Here is a 22863-nt window from a genome sequence, read left to right on the forward strand (position 1 = left end):
TCTTTATCTGTGGTCCGACGAAGACACCGGCTTTGACCTTTGCCTCAGACAGCTTAGGGAAGAAGTCTTGAAGGTACTTGAAGGCTGCCGACTCCTTATCTAGAGCTCTGACAAATTGTTTCATAAGGCCCAATTTGATGTGCAGTGGTGGCATCAGCACCTTCCTGGGGTCCACCAGTTGCTCCCTCTTGACGTTGTTCCTCCCCACAGAGAACTCGGTCCACTGTGGCCAGTCCCGCCTGTGGTAGTGCGCCTTGGTGTCCCTGCTGTCCCAAAGGCAAAGATAGCAGGGAAACTTGGTAAAACCGCCTTGGAGACCCATCAGGAATGCCACCATTTTGAAGTCTCAATATGCGTCTGCCGGATGCTTGCAGCCTCTTGATGCCATCTCAGAAAAATGCAGATATGTATCCACTTAGGCAGCTGGAACTAAACTGAACTGGTGGGCTTAAGGCCCCTGAATTTATACTACTCTTTATATTACTGGAAAGTTCTAGAAAGTTCTAGAAGTTACTCCAAGTTTACTCAGCACTGAATCTATCTGGAATGTTCTGGAAAATAGGTAAATTTCAAAATATCACTGTCCTGGTCACAAAAGCAAAGTCTGTGGGGAATAATAGCCATTTTCTATACCTTTGAGGCATAAGCAATTAGGAAATAACACTTACTACCCAGGAACAAAAAAAAAGAAAAATTTGTTACACGGTGTTACCAACTGAAGAATCGAGGGCACAGCTTTAAAGATACAAACTTGAGTATTCACTCGCCCTTCCTATGTTAAACACACTACAGGCTAAATATGTTCTTAGGTATGGTGACACATCATAACCGTCCATCCACAAACTACAAACTGAATTACATAAGCCTGCAGAACACAAGGACACAATGCAGTTTCTGACAAGACTTACTGGACATCTGTCGTTAGGATTTATACGATTATTCTGTCTAACTGTCGGTCTCTGGTCACGTGGGAAAGCTGTTTTGATCTCGCTGGGAGACTGAGAAACTGCGCTTTACAGAGGCAACATTTCAATACAAAAAATGTCAGATCCGAGGATGTAACAGCACTTCTAAATGCACACTATGATCTTTATTGCAATATAATTTATTAATAATTTACAGTTATTTTGAAAGGAACAGGAAAAGATGCAGACAAATGTTTTTTTTTTGTTTTGTTTTGTTTTAATATCCACAAGCTACTGTTTCTGATATCCTGTTTGTTTGTTTTTTTCATTTTAACAAAAGGTTTTCTTTCCGGATAGATGAATATTTGAATGCTTTTCAGTTATGATTACACAAAGATTTTAACAGAACAATGTAAAGTTGCATTTTGTTTCTCCTGCGGCAAAGCATAGAAAAAACACTCTGCGTTGGCAACCAAAATCTAAACTCAAGGATCCACCTGTTTATCTTATTTTATATGCTATATTCCTAGGAAAACACATGCATTAAATGATGTATTTTATAAACACAGCAGGTGAGTGTTTAATATGTTTAAGACACAAAATCATGACTTAAATTACCTTGACAAAGTAGACATGAAAACATGTTTTTTTCTTTTCTTTTGAGTATAGTTTGACACACATGGACATATAAAGGTTAGCTTTATGAAAATCTAAAGCCTTACATATAGACAGAATACACACCTTTACTATAGACGAGCTCTTAGTTATATTTTAGGAAATGTAAACGTTACAGCAGCCATTGTACAAGTCAGATATTAGAAAGAGATAGCGAGGCTGCCTTGGTGTCCAGATTAGTAATGATAAACACAGAGTGGTTAAGTGCTGGCACACACATGAAGCCTAACGACAGTCGCCGCATGACATATTAATAAATTAATAAATGGACTTTTTTGCATCCATCACCATGTAGCCATTACATTAACAAATGGAAACAGCATTAATTATATGCAAACTTTCTTCTTGAAGTGGCATTTTGGATCCTGGGAACTAAAATATTCCTTTTCAAGAAAAAAAAGACGACTTCAGAGAAACAAGATTTCAAATCGGTTTTGAATGCTAATGTGAAAAATGTTACCTTTCCTCGAGGCAAACTGTGCTCTTAATAAGCAGCTGCTGCGATAGCACTTCATAAAGGCTCTAGATGAACTACATGGAGTTTTATGAAGGTGGTCCTAGATCTACAGCTATTGGATTTTATGGCTCAAGCGTCATATGTTATAGTAACAAGTACATTGTCTGCCAAGAAAATGCTTCTGTTTCTGGTATGTTTTCTTGAGAAAATAAATATTTCCTTGTCTGAAACGTTTTGTCTCTCTTCATTTTTTTTTTAAAGACAATGTGATATCATTTTAAAAATACATCTGTTGATTCACATTTCTCATTTCTGCTTTTTTTTTTTTTTATCAATTCAGTGTATTACATGAAAACATTTTACAATACAAACACATGGCATCAGCCAGATGTTAAATGAGATTTTATTGTTTAAAAACAGATTAATACAGCCTTCAAGCCATTGCACACTCTGTTAGAAATGCTATACACTTAGAAAGGGTACATTGAAGCAGAACATACATATTAAAATAATAAAAAAACACATTTAAATGTGTATTTATTCTGTATAACAACCTCCAGATGAATTTCAAGCAGGGTAAATGTCAAGAGTTGGGTTACAGAACATTTTCTAAGTCCAAACTTTACTATAGAATTTCAAAACAATCCATTTTGAAACCAGATCCCTTTTAACACTGCACACCACCACAATTACAGACCGAAAGAGGGAACACAGACCCCTATTAAAACACAATCTGTATTTAAAGACTATGGACTGGATTTAAAAGAAAGCCAGACAAGGAGAGACATTGCTAGAAAAAAGGATACAAAATATACAGATTACTTTTTATTCAGCAATATTTATTTATTTTTAATAATTTGAATGCACTATTCCCAGACACTGGTATCTGATTACTCCCCAGCTACACCTTAACAGAGTCAGAATCAACTAATGGGGAATTTCACAGTAAAATATAACAGCAACATTTTGGCAATATTGAATTAAAATACGTTTTCTGGTTTTAATAATATGCCAGATATATTCTTATGTCTTTCTCTACCATTTAAAATTTCTTATAACAGACTGACAACCTATTTTCCTGTACACATTATAACCTTATAACTTGTGAAAAATTTGTTGGATACATTTGTAAATCTGTGTAGGCTTAGGTGGGGGATACATAAATCATTGTTATAACAATGTGTTCCCCCAAAACATTGAAAACACCCACCCACTGGCTATTAGTTACATTTCGGAACTGTTTCAGTTACTTTAGTAGCCAGAAACAGTGGATTTTTTAACATAATACTGATCTTTGAGAAATCAACAATTTATTTTTCTTAATTTCTTTCAAAGTTCAATTAGCATTCGAGACATGTTTACTGATTTGATTTAACCAGCTTGTTTGTAACAAGATGCAATTTTGCAAGATAAAGGGCAACAACATTCATATTTGACATGAAGCACTTTTATGAGAAGCCTGTTAAATATTAAGCCAATGGAGTTTCACAGTGAAATCCCAGAGGAAGGCTGGAACTGCAGTGAAACTGTCTGGCAGGTTTACAGTTAATGGCGCTCTTACAGCTCTAGAACTCTAGGGGGCTCCAGCTGCCCCTCTATTCTCCTCCAGACACACTGCCAGCCTCACAGCGCCCCACCCTCTCCTGGAGACTCCTCCCCAACATCATCGTAGTCAGTCCTATCAGGTGCAGCGGGTCCTTCTTCAGGGGGCAGTGCAGCCCGGGCACTCTCCTCTCCAGGAGAAGTGAGGGGAAAACCTGCCAAAGAGAGACACACACAATCAGAGATTGGCTGAGTTACGCAGTGGGAGGGTTCACACAGATCTGGGGTCAGGGATTGGTTTAAGCAATGGGTGTGATTAGAGTACCATGGGTGGTTTCTGAGAGATTCAGAACTTCTCAAACTCCACTGCCTGGTAGTGACACCTGCTGGAAGAGGTGGGAGTGGGGCAGTTACAGGCTCCCCCACAGCGTGCTGCTCCTGGGGCAGGTTATCTGAGGGGCCCTCCCAATCCCTCCCCACTGTAGACTCCAGTTCCCCTTACCTTGGATGTTCGTCAGAATGGAAGTTCCCTAGGAACAGGAATCATGGTTAGCTCTGGGGTTTGACCTGCTTTCACCCTCAGCATATTAACTCCCTCCTATTGTCCACTAACAGAGTTACAGGGTTCACAGTGCTAAATAAAACTGTTTGCATAACATTAAGACTGACCCATCAAATGCAGAAAAACTACTTGGCACCCTAGAATCAAACCCACTCTACTGCTCAACGGGCATGGCGGGGGATGTTGCACAGTCCTGGGACTTACCTGCACAAACAATATGCAGTGACTGAGGGTTTGACAAACGTGAGCTAAATTAGGAACCTGATTGAATACATTTACTTTCTCCAAGACTGGGGTTGGTGCAGAGCTCCTCTACAGGACTTGTCTGCAAGAACTCACCTGATAAATCTTCTGGGTTACTGTTCATAGGGACGGCATCGTCATAGTGCCCTGGGGTCTCTCCTTCCAGACAGGGCGTCGATTCACCTAAAAGAGACAGAGAACAGCATTAGTGTTACAGACCAGAGAGAGCACTGCTTCACCTAAACCAGACAGAGAACAGAATCGGTGATACAGGTGAGAGAATTGTTTCTTCATAGGTTTGTAACACAGCCCCCCCCCCCCCCCTTACCTGGGATGGGGTTCCCCTCACTGTCCTCCACATCACTGTAGTCAGAGGGCAGCTCATCAGAAAGGAAACTCCCTGGAACACGAGACAGGGTTAGTGCTGCCTGCTTTCACTCTGCAAATTCACTACCTGCTACTAGTTGCACACTGACTCCTATTGTAGCTGTTGTTCAATGTTTGGATTACTGAATTCAGGATAGGAAATTAAACAGTGGTTTTGTGATCTACACCATAAGTAACTACATTTTATCTACTGTTTGCTGCTCTGTTCCTGTCTGTCTCTCACTCTTTGTAGTGTTTCCTGTGATGAGAGGTTTACAATTCTGATGCTTTGAGTCATGTTTGTGGATTGTGTGGCAGTGTGATGTGTGTGTTGGCTCTCTCTTTCTCCACTCCCCCTCCCCTCTTACTCACCTCTCCTGGGCGCATCATAGGTTCCCTGTCTGGCCAGTTTGTACTCAATCTCCTCGTAAACGGCTTCATGGAAGGGGTCAAGCTCCTCCTCAGCAATCCCTATGGGAGGAAACAGGCTCTCATTCACAGTGACACAGCTCTGCACACACTGTACTGAACAGCACAGCCTTCAGTGATCCACAGTGCAAGAACACCATTTCTTTTCTTTATTTAAAACTTCCATTTTAACAGCTCTTTAATTAATGACAGAACTTGTCAAGATTGTGTCCTCTGCTGCCCCTACTGCAGCAGGCAGGTATCGCACATGTGGGTCAAAACAAGCTTTTTCTCTAACCAGATCATTAATAAAAGAGAATGATTTATAAATTGTCATCTGAGATGCACAGAACAATGACCGCTGCTATAAAGGATCTGGGTAGTGCATTTGTTTTGTCTGGAAAGCACTGCAGATTTAAAATGCCAGTGTAGGGCATTACTGAATACAATCTTGAAGCTACAGCACTAACAAGCAACTACGATGTGATAGGTGTTACAGAAACTTGGTTGTCTGAGAGTGATGGAGACGAATATAATATTAGTGGGTACACACTGTATAGGAAAGACAGGCAGGACAGAAGAGGCGGAGGGGTAGCGCTATACATAAGAAATAGCCTTGAAGCCCAGGTGTTAAATCAGGACAAAGAAAACAATGCAGAATCAATATGGGTCAGAATAATGGACACAAATTCAAAGGGCATAATAATAGGAGCATGCTATAGACCGCCAAATTCAGACGCTGAGCAAAATAATCTGTTATACAATGACATTCGAAATGCGTGTAGAAAAGGAGAAGCCATACTAATGGGGGATTTCAACTTCCCCTGTATAAAATGGGAAAACCCAATGGGGGGCACGACGGACGAAATTGAAATGGTGGAAATGACAAATGACTGCTTCCTAACGGAATTTGTCAAGGCACCGACTAGAGGGGAGGCATGCCTTGATTTAGTCTTTTCAAATAATGAAGACAGAATAACTAAAACAGAGGTCAGAAAGCCATTGGCAAACTCAGACCACAACATGGTCTCATTTGAAATATTTTTTAAAACCCCAAAAGTAATGACTAAAGCTAAGGTTTACAATTTTAGAAAAGCAAACTACGAAGGTATGAAACAGAGACTAACAGAAGTAGATTGGAGTAAAATAGAGAAAACATCCACAGAAAAAGGGTGGCTGTTTTTTAAAAATGTAGTACTAGAGGCACAAAACAATTACATCCCAAAAGTAGACAAATCTAAATCTAAAACAAAATGGCCAAAATGGTTTAATAGATCAATTAAAAAAAATATTCAGCGAAAAAAGGCACTTTACAGAGCGTTTAAAAGGGACCAAAAACAAAGCACACAGAAAGAGTACTTGGAACTGCAAACACAAGTCAAAAAGGAAGTTAGAAAGGCCAAGAGAGAGATAGAAATCAATATTGCTAAGGGGGCTAAAACCAATTCCAAAATGTTTTTCCAATATTATAACAGCAAGAGAACATTCAAAGAGGAGGTTAAATGTCTAAGAGACACAAATGGCAAAATCATAGATGAAGAAAAAAAAATAGCAAATATATTAAATGATTACTTTTCACAGGTTTTTACAAAGGAGGACACGGACAACATGCCCCACATGTCGACCTGTTCCTATCCAGTTTTAAATAACTTTAGCATAACAGAGGCAGAAGTGTTAAAGGGACTAGGAGCTCTTAAAATAAACAAATCCCCTGGGCCGGATGAGATCCTCCCAATAGTACTCAAAGAAATGAAAGAAGTTATTTACAAACCGCTAACCAAGATCATGCAACAGTCTCTTGACACAGGGGTTGTACCAACAGACTGGAAAATAGCAAATGTAATACCAATCCACAAAAAGGGAGACAAAACCGAACCAGGTAACTACAGACCAATAAGCCTGACTTCTATTATATGTAAACTTATGGAAACTATAATAAGATCCAAAATGGAAAATTACTTATATGGTAACAATATCCTGGGAGACAGCCAGCATGGTTTTAGGAAAGGGAGATCATGTCTAACTAACCTACTTGACTTTTTTGAGGATGCAACATTGAAAATGGATAACTGCAAAGCATACGACATGGTTTATTTAGATTTCCAGAAAGCTTTTGACAAAGTCCCGCATAAAAGATTAATTCTCAAACTGAACGCAGTAGGGATTCAAGGAAATGCATGCACATGGATTAGGGAGTGGTTAACAGGTAGAAAACAGAAAGTACTGATTAGAGGAGAAACCTCAAAATGGAGTGAGGTAACCAGTGGTGTACCATTAGGTCCTCTGCTATTCCTAATCTACATTAATGATTTAGACTCTGATAGTATGCAAACTCGTTAAATTTGCAGACGACACAAAAATAGGAGGAGTGGCAGACACTGTTGAAGCAGCAAAGGTCATTCAAAATGATCTAGACAGCATTCAAAATTGGGAAGACACATGGCAAATGAAATTTAATAGAGAAAAGTGTAAAGTATTGCATGCAGGCAATAAAAATGTGCATTATAAATATCATATGGGAGATACTGAAATTGAAGAAGGGAACTATGAAAAAGACCTAGGAGTTTATGTTGACTCAGAAATGTCTTCATCTAGACAATGTGGGGAAGCTATAAAAAAGGCTAACAAGATGCTTGGATATATTGTGAGAAGTGTTGAATTTAAATCAAGGGAAGTAATGTTAAAACTCTACAATGCATTAGTAAGACCTCACCTAGAATATTGTGTTCAGTTCTGGTCACCTCGTTACAAAAAGGATATTGCTGCTCTAGAAAGAGTGCAAAGAAGAGCAACCAGAATTATCCCAGGTTTAAAAGGCATGTCGTATGCAGACAGGCTAAAAGAATTGAATCTATTCAGTCTTGAACAAAGAAGACTACGCGGCGATCTGATTCAAACATTCAAAATCCTAAAAGGTATAGACAATGTCAACCCGGGGGACTTCTTTGACTTGAAAAAAGAAAAAAGGACCAGGGGTCATAAATGGAGATTAGATAAAGGGGCATTCAGAACAGAAAATAGGAGGCACTTTTTTACACAGAGAATTGTGAGGGTCTGGAACCAACTCCCCAGTAATGTTGTTGAAGCTGACACCCTGGGATCCTTCAAGAAGCTGCTTGATGAGATTCTGGGATCAATAAGCTACTAACAACCAAACGAGCAAGATGGGCTGAATGGCCTCCTCTCGTTTGTAAACTTTCTTATGTTCTTATGTTCTTAACAGCGCATTAGGACCTGAGTGTGTCACCTTCCTGAGCTCGCGTCTCTTTAAAGGGATTTGTTCCCTACCCTTCTGAGCATCCTGTTGTGCTGCAGCTGCCCGGCTAACAGGACCAACACCACAAAGAGCAGAGCTCCCAGCATGATGCAGGCTATCACTGGGATGGCCATGTATCTCTGTGGCTGCAGCCTGGGTGGAGAGGCTTCTGTTGGAGAGGAGGACAGACAGACACATCTGTAAACAGTTGGGTACTGTACTGTAAATAAAGCAAAAAAGCTGTATTCACATTGCTTACATAGGAAAGCCCTAACTGAGGCCTCCCTTCGTTTATCCACATGACTCCCAAATTCAGAACGCTACACAATAAGAAACATTTCCCCCTAGAGCTGTGCTTTTGTGTTTATGTGTATAAGAGAGTAGTGTCTGTGAAGTTTAAAAGGTGCTGCTTTTACCTGTTTTCAATGGAGAGCTGATAGTAGTTGGAACACCTGTAAAACAAAATGAAATGACTGTTAATATTTGCAATGTAAGGAAGTACTCCCTGCCAAACACAACAGAGCATCTCCCCAGTACAGCTAATTCCCCATCTCCCCTGCTCAGATAACCCCCTCTCTCACCTGCACAGGTAACCCATGCGTCCTCTTTGTGGTAGCAGTCATTGTGTCCCAGTGGAGAGTGCCGGCAGTCCCAAAGGTGCATCTCGCTGCCCCTGCAGTTCACCTCATCCAGCCAGATGATGCCGTTCCCTTGTCCAAACGTAGCCTCACCCCCCCCCCCCTGTGCTCTCTGCTGCCCCACAGCCTAGTTGTCTGCAGACCACCTGGGCATCCTTCAGGTCCCAGGAGTCATCGCAGACTGTCCCCCAGGACCCCTCGAACCGCACCTCCACCCGTCCGGAGCAGGGACTTGAGCTTCCAGCTAGCCTCAGCTCTGCTGGCTCTGGAATAAAACAGCAGGGCTTACTGAATCAGTTCAGCACAGATGCTGCTGTGTGACTATTAGAGGTAGGCTTAGTATTCACATCTAGAATACTAAAAAAGACACATACCTTTCCCTTAAGGTCTGTTATAAGTTGTCCTGCTTTGTAGTCTCTTTACTATTGGAAATTATGAGATCGCTAATTTTAATCAGCACTGCAGCAGAAAATTACAAATTTGGCTCAAATGAACGGTAAACAGGTAACAATTCACAACTGAATAGGAATAAGACATATTTGACATGTTTGGATACCCTTCCCTACCTGTACTTAATACAGTATGTCTCTGTAAAATGACTAATTGTATGCATTACTTTTACAATTGGATATTTCTATGTGTGATATCAGTTAGAATTAATCTCATAATTCTCAATGGTCAAGTCAATGAAATACGAACCCACCTGAGCAGTGCTCCTGAGTGAGGTCTTCAGAGCAGGTCTTGGGTATGCTGGAGACAGTTGGCTTATTTTCCATTGCTAAAAACAAACAAAAAAATTGTGTTTTATTCACACTGCTAAAGCATGGGTATGTTTTGCGTCTCTTGGTGGTGAGTATAGTGGAGACATGTCCACAGGGAAGCTCACAGGTGCAGTATGCCAACTTGTGTCTAAAGTTTCAGCTTGTAAACTCATACTGAAGGAATGAGTTTACAAGCTGAAATATGTAGTGCATTAATCCTGAATAAATAACTAAATCAATTAACAAATAACACTGTAGCTGAGCACAGCCCTGCTCTGGACTCCAGTGTGGTGGGTATTACAGTAAGTTTGGTCAGGGCTCAGTATCTGCTGCTCTAGGGTTGGAGACATCAACTAGACCCCTCTTAGAAAGAGCAGTGCCTCCAATAACACAACTTCACGTTGTATTGCTGGTGTTCGGGGAGGCATGTTCCGGTTATCACTGGAACAGGATTTAAAGCTGTGGTCTTTTGGGTGACTGTTTAGCTGCTGAGCCATTAGGTCACCAGCAGAAGAAAAACAGAGAGCAATCTTTACCTTTGCAGTCAATCTCAGCCACCTCATTGATCCAGCAGTCGTTTTGACCCCAGGGTGAAGATGGACACTGCCACAGTGTAGAGTCATGCCTTCTGCATTCAACATTATCAAGCCACTTGCGTGCAGTGCTAGATGCTGGAAGTGGCCTTGATATTTCAGAACCCTCTCCACAGTTGACCTCACGGCATATCATCTTAACTGTGTTTTCATCCATGCCGTTATAGCACACGCTGCCCCAGGTGCCATTGTAGAAAACCTCTGCCAGTCCAGAACAGCCCCGAGTCTCAGCTTCTTGAACTCTGTGTCACAAACAATAGAAATACGTTAGCAAGATGCATGTAGACATTCCAGATTACAAAACTTCTGCTTCATTAAAAGATTTTCAGTAAAAGTGAAATCATGAAATGGATTAACTACCCCCTGCCCGGTGGAGACGAGCATACATACTCCTTGGTACATTTCTTAATTATTGGAAATGTTAAACAAATTGCAATCAAAATAAGCACAAATGCAATCACAATAAATAAATACAAACAGCTTAAGTAAAACATTTTAAAACCATTGTTGTGTGTTTATGTTTTCATTTATATTGCTTCCTTCATAACTTTCATATCTCACTAACACCTTACAAAATCCTGCTGTTAAACTGAAAGGTAAAGTCTTATCCAACTGGCCTTTTCCCTTTCTTTTAAAACCAATTACCCGTCTTCATCTATTTTACATTTATCTGGAGAAGCGCTTACTCAATTGTGAAGCAACTTGAGGGTATCTAGGAGAGTCACTTTGTGTGTCAAATTTCCATTATTACATGTGCATACAGTGAATGCAAACGTTTATTTTTAATGAGCATAGCCTGTAGTTTCATTTCCTGTGCATGTATGAAGACACAAAATGAGTTTATGTGATTAATTTGCTGCAGCTTCCTATTGGTACAGTTATTGAATTGAAGTGTAAGGGTATGATTCACAGAGTCATGTGTAACATAGAAAGAGTCACAGTAGTAAGATGGCACAGTAGCGACTGACACATCAGCATACTAAATGAGAATTTTGCATTTATTTTTTGGGGGGCTGGCGGCGGGCTGGTTAGGTATAGTGAGTTATTGCAGTCCTGTACCTGAACACACGACTCCCGCGTCCTCCTTGTGTCTGCAGTTGTGTTGCCCCCACCCTCCTGAGGCACACTCCCACAGAGTCGATTCGTTCCCCTGACAGCGCAGCTCGTCCAGCCAGATGGGTCCGGTCCCCTGGCCGAAGGAGGCTGACACTGAGGCGTTGAGTGCCGTCCCACACTGGAGCTGCTTACACACAACCTCAGCATCTGCCAGGTCCCAGGAGTCATCGCAGACCGTCCCCCAGGAGCCGTTGTGATAAACCTCCACCCTCCCAGCGCAGGCACCTCCTCCCCCAACCAGCCTGAGGGCCGTGTGATCTAGGGGGACAGAATCACAAGGAGACATCAATAACACAATCACTGCAGCTTAGGCACAGAATCAGTTAGTAATAATATAAATAATAACCCTATGATAATGCGTGCCGATTTTCAGATAAGAATCCTTGTCACAGACTGTACCCATGGCAGTAATGTCAGTATAGTCACATTGAAATAACTTATTAACACAAGAGTTTGAATTGCACTAACCTGAGCAGAGCGTGGTCCCTTCATTACTGGTGTTGCATTTACTTGGTAGAGGCCCGACTCGACCTGCTTGTGCTGGTAGCAATGGACCTGAAGATAATAAGAGTGAGCAGGGGGGGAATGAAACACGTCAGAGCTGAAGGAACAGCACCATTATTTACTGCATCTACAGCTTCTACATCAGTCTACAGTTTGTTATCTTGTATGTTGAATCAGTTAAAACATAAACATGGATTCGGAGTAATTCTGTTGTTTGGGCACTGTCTGTTCTTCCACCTGGAGCAAGCTCACAGCTATTCAGAGATTTAGCTTTATAGAGAAATGAATAAACTCATAATGGTATTGGTGCTTTAGAACTCAGAACCAACATGGATAATTGAGAACTTAATTAAAAGTGTAAATGGCATTTCTAACTATATAAGCTTAAATGTGAGACTGTTTGCTTTATTTGTAAGCATACATAATGTATAAAATATCATAAACTGCACACATCTAATACACCCCAAATATGGTAACAGTTAATCAGTACTAATGGGTATAAAAAAAATACTGTAACAGTAAATAAATTTTATTTACAATCCCACCAGATGGCAGTAGAAGATCTGAATACCTAGAATACCGAGATATGTTTAGCAGATAGGATGTTAAGTTACCTACTCAATCTTCCACCCATTAGAGTGGTTACTACTCACCTGAACAATTCACTCCTGCATCATTGCTATGAGTGCAGTTACCTCGTCCCCATGCAGAGATGAAGCAATTTGATATGTGTGTCTCACTGCCATCACAGTCGAATATATCAGCCCGTACATCACCGCTGCCTTCACCAAACCTGGCCTGTCCCGGGACTGATACAGCATACCCACAATTCAACTGCTTGCAGAGAACTGTGGCGTCCTGTAGATCCCAATAGCGATCGCAGACCGTCCCCCACTGACCATCGTACTGCAGCTCCACTCGACCAGAACAGGAGTCCGGGCCACCCACCAGCCTGTACTCAGTGTACCCTGCACACAGGGCAGCAGAGTGTGAGCAGGGCACAGCACAAGTAGAGAACCAGGACATGGGGTTTGCTTTACTCTAGCTATCAATAACAAAAGGGTTGCTATGTTCTTGTAATACTGGCTGCAAGGGCATGATTGGTGGGCATGCATTTCTTTAGCATTCTAATAATTATGCACCAGTATTTATTTAATTACAGACTTCTGAAGAGTGACACTCATCTAGAACAACTCAATCCCTCACACCCTCGGGTATATGACCAACAACAGGCTTGCCAAAAATGAAGCAGCATTCAGCTAGTGGTATCAAGCTGGTCAATTTCTATTTAAAAAATGGGCTCTATTGTTTCCAATGTCTATAAAAATGCTTTATGGTATTCTAAGCTTCTTGAGATTGTATTGGACATATACAGTACGTTTATTACAGTTTCAAATGGCATTTAATTTATAAAAAAAGTCTACCATGTAATTTAGGCAGGCATTTACCACTGACAATGCTGCAAAACCTATTCCCATATGAACATTGTCCAGGGGAGAAACATTTCAAACGCTATTCAGCACCCTGAGCTTCCCTGTATTTATTACTTTCCATATGTCCTGGTGTGAGCTTCCATTAGTTGTATAGGTCTCCTTTGTGCAGTTTTAAAAGAAGCACAGTAAAAACATATTTTCAATTTAAAACAATAGCAGCATGTGGCGGAGTGTCCCGCCCCTATTTATTATTATTTGTATTTTTGTTTGCGGCGCGGGTAAAAGCGCCGCGTCTTTTATTATTATTTAAAAACCCCGTGAGGATGCATGGCTGATCAGCTACTGATTACTTAAATAGCTGACAGTCATGCATCCTTACCAAACGCGTGCAGACTCTGGCCGGGGGATAATAAGATAATTACCAACTAGTTAATCCCTCGGCCAGAGTATATAAACCTGCAGCTCTCTGCACTTGATGTTGGGGTGTTGGAGTAGAGAGTACGGGGAGCGGAGAGAAGGAATAATATTTAAAAAAAAACAATTGCTAATACGTGCTGGATTATCCAGCACGGCACTTACTTGTTTGTTTATTTATTCGTTTGGCCCTCGTGCCCTTTTGTTTGTATTTTGTTTAAATCTTTTGTTTGTTTGTTATTAAATACGCTGAGTGCTTTTGCACTCAGTTTCACCCGCCCATCCACTGTTTGGAGTCAGTTACTTCCTGGTCCGTGACGTCATCCACCACACCACTGCGAGCCAGACTGTCACATATGGTGTCCTGCGTGGGACAAAACAAACGCCTCCAATAGCCGGACCAGGAAAGAAAAGCTCGTTTTTTTTGTTCGTTTTTTTTTTTTTTCTTTCAAAGTGTTTTTGTGTGTTTTTGGGGAAAAAAAAAAAAAAAAAAAAAAAATATGGGAAGAAGCGGACGGAGGAAGCAGCAGCTACAGCAGCGTGGGGCCGGTCGCAGGTCCCACTGTAGCTCAACCATGCTGGACGTCTGCCCCACCTGCTTGAAAGGTGAGGAGTGGTGCTTCGCTGTTGGGGAAGTGGGTCACATAGCACCCGACCAACCCCCTCCATGGCAGGAGAAAGAGGAGCCAGAGCGTCCAGTGAGGGAGGACCTGCATCCTCCAAAGAGGACGAATGCACTCTCCTCTGAGGGAGTCTGGGACTGGCTGGTGGAGCCGGGGAGGGATTATGAGGAAGCCCTCCCTGCAGTGATCAACCTCCTGTGGGCAAGAGATGGGGAGCGCTGGGAGGCCTGGGAACAGCAACACCACCCAGCTTCCCTCCCAGACATCGCAGCCATGGTGTTCAACTACCTGGCTGCGGATATGGGAGAGACCCTGCTGCTGCCATCTCCAGCACAAGAGGGAGAGGAGCCATCGCTGCCGTCTCCAGCGCCAGAGGGAGAGGAGCCATCGCTGCCGTCTCCAGCGCCAGAGGGAGAGGAGCCATCGCTGCCGTCTCCAGCGCCAGAGGGAGAGGAGCCATCGCTGCCGTCTCCAGCGCCAGAGGGAGAGGAGCCATCGCTGCCGTCTCCAGCGCCAGAGGGAGAGGAGCCATCGCTGCCGTCTCCAGCGCCAGAGGGAGAGGAGCCATCGCTGCCGTCTCCAGCGCCAGAGGGAGAGGAGCCATCGCTGCCGTCTCCAGCACAAGAGGGAGAGGAGCCATCGCTGCCGTCTCCAGCGCCAGAGGGAGAGGAGCCATCGCTGCCGTCTCCAGCGCCAGAGGGAGAGGAGCCATCGCTACCGTCTCCAGCATCAGAGGGAGAGGAGCCATCGCTACCGTCTCCAGCATCAGAGGGAGAGGAGCCATCGCTACCGTCTCCAGCATCAGAGGGAGAGGAGCCATCGCTACCGTCTCCAGCATCAGAGGGAGAGGAGACATCGCTACCGTCTCCACCAGCAGAGGGAGAATGCCTGCTGGTTTCGCCTCCACAGCCTGGGGAGGAGCCCGAACGTCCTACGCCCGAGTGGGAGGAGCCCGAACGTCCTACGCCCGAGTGGGAGGAGCCCGAACGTCCTACGCCCGAGTGGGAGGAGCCCGAACGTCCTACGCCCGAGTGGGAGGAGCCCGAACGTCCTACGCCCGAGTGGGAGGAGCCCGAACGTCCTACGCCCGAGTGGGAGGAGCCCGAACGTCCTACGCCCAAGAGGGGGGAGTCGGTGCGTCCACAGCCCAAGAGGGAGGAGTCGGTGCGTCCACAGCCCAAGAGGGAGGAGTCGGTGCGTCCACAGCCCAAAGAGGGGGGAGTCGGTGCGTCCATAGCCCAAGAGGTGGAAGTCTGCGCTTCCACAGCCTTAGGACCCAAGCTGCAGTCCCAAGAGCCAGAAGGGGAGGAGTTACAGGCTCAACCCCCTGAATTTTTCTGGGGGGGAGAAGGGCAGGATGCTGGTGTTCCCCAGCAGCCTCTATTTATGCTGCTGAAGGGAGCACGGCACACACCAGCCCAGCCGCCACAGCAGAGGGAGCCAGCACCGCCACAGCCTCCCTCTGAGTGGACAGCATCCGCCCCATCGCCTCTGCCTCCACCACCACCAGGAGCAGAGCAGCAGGAGCTGCCTCTGTCTCCACCACCACCAGGAGCAGGGCAGCAGGAGCTGCTTCTGTCTCCACCATCACCAGGAGCAGAGCAGCAAGAGCTGCCTCTGCCTCCGCCACCTCCACCAGCAGAGGGTGAATGCCTGCTGGTTCCACATCCACCGTCGTGGGAGGACTGCTTGCCCCTCCCACCTCCACCAGCAGAGGATGAATACCTGCTGGTTCCGCCTCAGCCGCCGTGGGAGGACTGCTTGCCACTCCCAGCTCCACCAGCAGAGGGTAAATACCTGCTGGTTCCGTCTCAGCCGCTGTGGGAGGACTGCTTTCCCCTCCCACCATCGCCATTGCCTGGGGATGGCTGTTCTGCATCGCCTGGGGCTGCCTTTTGTTCTCCACAGGACACAGGGTACGAGGGAGAAGTGGAGCTCCCGCTGCCGCCTCCATGGCCAGGGGCTCCCCTCCCGAGTTCGCCTTCCGAGGGTCCGCTGCTGCTGCCGTCGCCTTCCGAGGGTCCGCTGCTGCTGCCGTCGCCTTCCGAGGGTCCGCTGCTGCTGCCGTCGCCTTCCGAGGGTCCGCTGCTGCTGCCGTCGCCTGGGGTCGCCAGGGATCCTGCTTCGCCTGGGGTCGTCGAGGGTCCGGCTTTGCCTGGGGTCGCCAGGGATCCTGCTTCGCCTGGTGTCGCTACACGATGGCCGGAGCTCCATGAAAGGGAGCTGCCAGAAATGAAGAAAGGGGGGGAGGTCAGGAGACCAGCTCCCCCAGCCGCACTTTCGCGGCTGGAGATCATGTGGTCGGAGCCCCACGGAGGGGAACTGCCGGCCATGAAGAAGGGGGGAGAGGTCAGGAGACCAGCTCCCCCAGCCGCACTTTCGCGGCAGGATAGAGTGTGGCGGGAGCCCCGGAAGAGGGAACTGCCGGCCACGAAGAATGGGGGGGTGCCAGAGATTCCACCATGGCCACCCCCCAGAAGTAACTTGCTTCCCCCTCTTCCGGGACTTTAAGACTGAGGGGGGAGGTGGCCGTTGGGGCCATGTGTGCTGCGCACAAGGGGGGGCATGTGTGGCGGAGTGTCCCGCCCCTATTTATTATTATTTGTATTTTTGTTTGCGGCGCGGGTAAAAGCGCCGCGTCTTTTATTATTATTTAAAAACCCCGTGAGGATGCATGGCTGATCAGCTACTGATTACTTAAATAGCTGACAGTCATGCATCCTTACCAAACGCGTGCAGACTCTGGCCGGGGGATAATAAGATAATTACCAACTAGTTAATCCCTCGGCCAGAGTATATAAACCTGCAGCTCTCTGCACTTGATGTTGGGGTGTTGGAGTAGAGAGTACGGGGAGCGGAGAGAAGGAATAATATTTAAAAAAAACAATTGCTAATACGTGCTGGATTATCCAGCACGGCACTTACTTGTTTGTTTATTTATTCGTTTGGCCCTCGTGCCCTTTTGTTTGTATTTTGTTTAAATCTTTTGTTTGTTTGTTATTAAATACGCTGAGTGCTTTTGCACTCAGTTTCACCCGCCCATCCACTGTTTGGAGTCAGTTACTTCCTGGTCCGTGACGTCATCCACCACACCACTGCGAGCCAGACTGTCACACAGCAACACCAAGACAACTCCTCAGAGCAGCTCACAACTCACAAAACAGTTTAAAGAGAAATCTAACTGAGGCCAGCAGAGAGTTCCAAAGGTTAGGAGGATAATAGGAAAAGGCTCTTTCTCCCTTTGCTAAGGAATTGCAAGCGCCCTGTGTCAGGAGAATGCAAAGTGTGGCTAGGGATGTAAAGAGAGAGCAGTTCAGACAGATAAGGCAGAGCAAGGCCATTCACACACTGATAACCAATGTAATGAGGCTGTACAGGGGTAATATAAACATGCTGTCTGGTTAAAAAAAGTTCTCACTTTGCATGTCTTACTTTCTTTTACACTTGAGCCTCCTAAAGCAAAATCACAGAGCCCACATTGTAACAACTTTGATACAGAATTCTCATTGAAACATTTTTCTAAATGACTTGCTTGATATCCGCCCATAATTGTTTATGGCCCCGGGTAAATAAACAAAGTTATAGACTCACCGAAACAGACAAGGCCCACGTCGTTCCTGTGTGTGCAGCTCTGCTTCTTGCTGGGTGAAGTCAAACACTTATAGATCTGGGGCTCCTTTCCCTGGCACTGCATCTCCTCGGACCAGACCGTACCCTGCCCCTCTCCAAAAGGGGCTCCTCCCAGCACCTCTTTAGGAATTCCACACTTCAGCTCCCGACAGACAACCTCTGCATCCTGCCAGTCAAAGTCAGCATCACAGACCGTTCCCCAGGTCTGCCCATGCAGTACTTCAACTCTCCCAAAGCAGAGGTTGCTGTCACCGCTTAACCGCACTGCTCTATGTCCTGAAATCACAAAACTGCAGACATTAGAGACTCTGGGACCGAAGCAACAACAGTTAACAGATAATTACAAACTTCATCTTGTGAAAATTTAAATATTATTATTCAGTTAGTTCTTTCACTGAACCTCATACAAACATGACATGGTGTGACAGAGAGCGAATAAATCCTAGACAACAATCTCCCTCCCAATCTGTGAGGTCGCTGTATAACAGGAACAGAGTGCCTCGTACTGGTTGGTCTGGCAGTTCATTCCAGGGTCAGTTGGAAGCCAACCATCCAGGAAGGGGGTAGAGTCACAATACCCAAAGCCATCGCCCTAAAGTGGTAGGCGATGTGTCAGTCATGGATTGGATGAGACGTGACTGGAATAGCTATCGCAGGGGGCATGACTAATCTGTAATCTGTTCCTCTGATGTGGATATGAGAATGAGTGAGAAAGGAAACAAACTGTGATAAGCGAATAGTGAGTGTTAAGTGTTTTGTTTGTTTGTGGAAACTAACTGTCTGTATTTGTCACTGATAGACAACTAACATGAACCAGGAGCTGTCGCTACAGGCCAGCATCAAGCCCGGACTTCACTGCATGACTGTCACTGTATTACCTTGCACCGCACCTGCACTCAGAGCACTCACTGTCAGGAGAAGTGTCTGTGTTGTGTGTTGTTCTTCGTATTATTATTTCGGGACTGAACCCCGTGGTTTATACGCTGGCAATACACATCGTTGTATAGAGCCTGCATTATTATTTAACGGTCTCAAGCAGAACAAGAGAAAATAAAGAACTGTTTTGAACCATAAACTTTGTGCTGCGTCACCTGTACACCTGAGCACTGCAAATCATTGGGTCAAACATGGTAATTAAAATAAAGGTAAATAATATGCCATTGATGTAACAAGATAGCAAGAAGACGTATTTTGAATTAGAGAGTTGAAGAGAGCAGTCAGTAATGCTGTCACCTAAACATCTTTATTTCCTTCATTATAAAACTCTGGGCACCTGACAAGTCTGATTCACTTATCTCTCTGGTTCATTTTTGTATTGTGTTACAATCATATACTGACTGAAAGACTTTTAAATTATCCATTATAAAGCAACAAAATGAAGACCTACCTATTGCTGTTTTGTTTGTATTTATACTTGTGAGAGCGAGAGCGAGAGAGAGAGAGAGAGAGAGAGAGAGAGAGAGAGAGAGAGAGAAGTGAACAGTTTATGCTACCACAGTGTAGTAGTCTATAATGTAAAATGGGCAAAACTGTCATTAGTGACAAGTAGCAGTGTGGGGATGGTAATTTAAAACGTCAGTTTCTGTCTTTGTTTATTCAAACAATACACTTCCTGTCCTATCCAAAGGACATTGAGCTTAGTTGAAAGAGCAGCAATATATGATTAGCTCATATTAACAACAGAGTGAATTCGTATTGTGGTTTCGACAAGATCAGGAAGGTGCCCTGCCAATGGTCACAATCCCTGTTTTCTGGTGAACAGGTAAGACAATGAAATGTTTTATTTATTTGTATATGGGCGCTTGCGCTCCAGAGGGACATTGTTATTGCTGTTGCATCACTGTTATTGTTTGCTGTTATTGTAAGGTGCACGGGCTGTGGGGTGTAGTTAGCTGTGGGGAGGCTCTGGGAGAGTTTACGGGATTGGAGAGCCATAGCGTGTGTTGTGTGTGAGTGTGGGTGTCTGTGGGTGCTTGGGGGTGGGAATGTGCGGGAGGTTGGGGTGCCTAGACTGAGGGGGTATAGACGGGTGTTTGCTGCCCCCCCCCCCCTTCTTCTGAGGGTCTGGTGGTCCCCCCCGGGGACTGGCGGAGCACAGTGATTGGTGGGAGGGAGCTGGGGGGGGGGGGGTGGCAGGCGCAGTGGTCTGGTTGGGGGAGGAGGGAGTGTTTCGGGGGAAGGAGGGGGAGATGGTGAAAAGAGAGTGACAGAGAAAGACCTACTGTGAGATTGTGAGATATAGAAAAAAAAAGTCTGAGACCTATCTGGTAACTGTGTGTTACTGCATGCAAGAACACAGGAGCGAGGATACAAAAAGTGACAGAGAGCGCTGCTGGATAGGATTGAGGGTTGTTAGAGGGTCTTCTTATTTTGATGGTGTGGTCCTGGCCCAAACAGGAATCGGTAGTGTGTCTCGGAGGGCATTAAAAAGCTCCACAGAGCATTGCACCTGCATCAGTGGTCTATCTATTCCTTCTAAGAATCTGAAAAGAAACCCAAGTTCAAATACAACAACCGCGGTCATTACAATATTTTAAAACAGCCAACACACTTGTATAACAACAACAACATTTGTGGATCTAAGTATTGAAGGTGGTGTCTAAATATTTTCAAATAAATTTGTGTATGCAGATTTTGTAGATTTGTATTTTCTCAGAAAGATCAGTTTCAGTTTTGTGTTACTGAATGTTCTTCAAGACCAGCTGAAAGACAATTTCATTGTCAATTTGGCCTCTGTACAGCAAAACAGATGAGAGGAAAAAAGATTGGAATCAAATTTTAAAACCTTGTTTTGAAATCAACACGCTAATGAATGGATTTATTTATATATTTAACAATGACAAAAATTCAAACCCACCAAAGAAAATAATGACAGGTACAGATTTAAAAGGAACCAGCCACTGCCAAAAAAACACAAGAGACAGCAGGAAACAAACATGGACATGCAACTGCTAGTGAAAGGAAAGACACAACGTGAGAAAACTGGAATGCGCACTTGCCAGACTAGATTGTGTGTATGACGGTGTAATATAGATATTCACCCCTACTGTTCAAGCAATTTTACAACAATAATCCACGTTGCTACAGTTTACACCATGGCAATTGAATGTTTTTCAAAGGAAAAAAAGTTGGGTAAAAAAATAGAAACATCTGCCATAACCTATTTAATAGAGGCTAGGGTCTTGAATATGGAAGCATCTGCCAAACCATGGATAACCCTCAATCCCATTCTGATTTGCAACAGGGAGAACCCGATTTTTACATTGCACAATACATGTCAGGGATGCCATTTCCCCCCCAAAAAAGAAACCGGTCATGTGATGGGCGGCCTGTTAAAACATGTGTGCTACAGATGGAAGGTGGTTCTAATGTTTTGTCCAAACTCCTAAGAGATATATTTATCTGATTCCTACCTGAACAGATCACTCCAGCGTCTAAATGGTGACCACAGTCATGCTTTCCCCACCCATTAGAGCTACAGTCCCGCAGAGCTGAATCAGAACTGATGCAGGAAACATCATCCAGCCAGATTGGTCCAGAACCCTCTCCGAAGTGAGCCCCGCCTGGTGCTGATACAGCCGATCCGCAGCCCAGCTGTTTACACACAACCCCTGCATCCGTCATATCCCACCTATCCTTACAAACTGTCCCCCACTGTCCCTCATGAAGAATCTCCACTCTCCCAGCACAGGGACTGCCTCCATTCACCAGCCTCAGATCATCACCTCCTTTAAAGAGAAGAAAGTGATGCATTGATGTCAACAGATTTTGGTATCAAGCATCATTCATATTTTGGATTAAGTGTCATTCACATTTTATTACCAGTAGTCAAACCGGTGGTAGAACCCTGAATATTTCTGATGATCGTGCTGCCATAGTTATGGTTCCAACTTTGTTTCTGTGTTAAACTATGATTTGCGATTATTAATGCCTTGGTAATGGTAGGGGGTAAAGTAGTGTCCTTCAGAATATAAAAACGTTGTGACATTGTCTCTTAAAATCTATAAACAGTCTTTTAATAGGATTAGTATTTTAAAAGTTAAGGGGGTCAAAATGTAAACATGTGTACAATGCCATTGCGAATTATAATCTTTCAGCCGATCTGGAGAAAAAAAAAAAACTGTAATGCCCCAGCTATAGTACTCGGCATCGAGATAGTCTTTGTTGACTTAATTTTCTATGGTGGTTAGAATTTGACTGGATTTGTAGTTATCTTGGAGTTCTGTCCCCATTCATTTCCCATAGTGGTGGATTTTCTGAACCCTGTTTTTGGCCCTTGTTACGAAGTTATTTTGTGTTCCTGCCTGTCATTTTTCTAAAGATTATACTGGATCCAGTATATGATGGTGCGAAGTGCTTGTCCTATTTTCCCTGACAGGGTGGTATGAAAACAATATTAAGTATTTATATAAATGCTTACCCATAATAATAATAATAATAATAATAATAATAATAATAATAATAATAATAATAATAATAATAATTCTAGCAGAATGGCAATTTATGGAAAAGGAGCCCTGGAGCCTGGAGCCCAGGACGCCTCACTTTTTGACAAAAGAAACACGTGCACAGTTTGGAAAAAGGGTGCATGTGTAGCACACCATGTTTAGTTGCAGTTACACTCTGCATCCTAAATAAAAGCAAGGCGCTAATTATATCATATAGGAACCTTACTATCCTGGTGTCTACTGCTGAGCTCAGCTTTTCGTGCCTTCGACGGTTGAAACATACCAACGA

The 22863-nt window shown here is 44.1% G+C and overlaps 1 protein-coding gene across 1 annotated transcript in view; it reads right to left on the reverse strand.

Moving 5' to 3' along the window:
• LOC117433802 (scavenger receptor cysteine-rich type 1 protein M130-like) overlaps window positions 1-21750 on the reverse strand; it is a 153402-nt gene extending 131652 nt beyond the window's left edge. The window contains exons 1-5 of the mRNA XM_059008862.1: window positions 21540-21750; window positions 18088-18402; window positions 12680-12994; window positions 11991-12077; window positions 11466-11780 (exon numbers count right to left, since the gene is read on the reverse strand). Of these exons, the coding sequence (XP_058864845.1) occupies window positions 11466-11780; window positions 11991-12077; window positions 12680-12994; window positions 18088-18402; window positions 21540-21750 (1243 nt within the window). The remainder of the gene's footprint in view (window positions 1-11465; window positions 11781-11990; window positions 12078-12679; window positions 12995-18087; window positions 18403-21539) is intronic.
• Between the last annotated feature and the right edge of the window lie 1113 nt (window positions 21751-22863).

This window comes from Acipenser ruthenus, chromosome 38 (genome assembly GCF_902713425.1).
Source record: "Acipenser ruthenus chromosome 38, fAciRut3.2 maternal haplotype, whole genome shotgun sequence".
Classification (NCBI taxonomy): Eukaryota; Metazoa; Chordata; class Actinopteri; order Acipenseriformes; family Acipenseridae; genus Acipenser; species Acipenser ruthenus.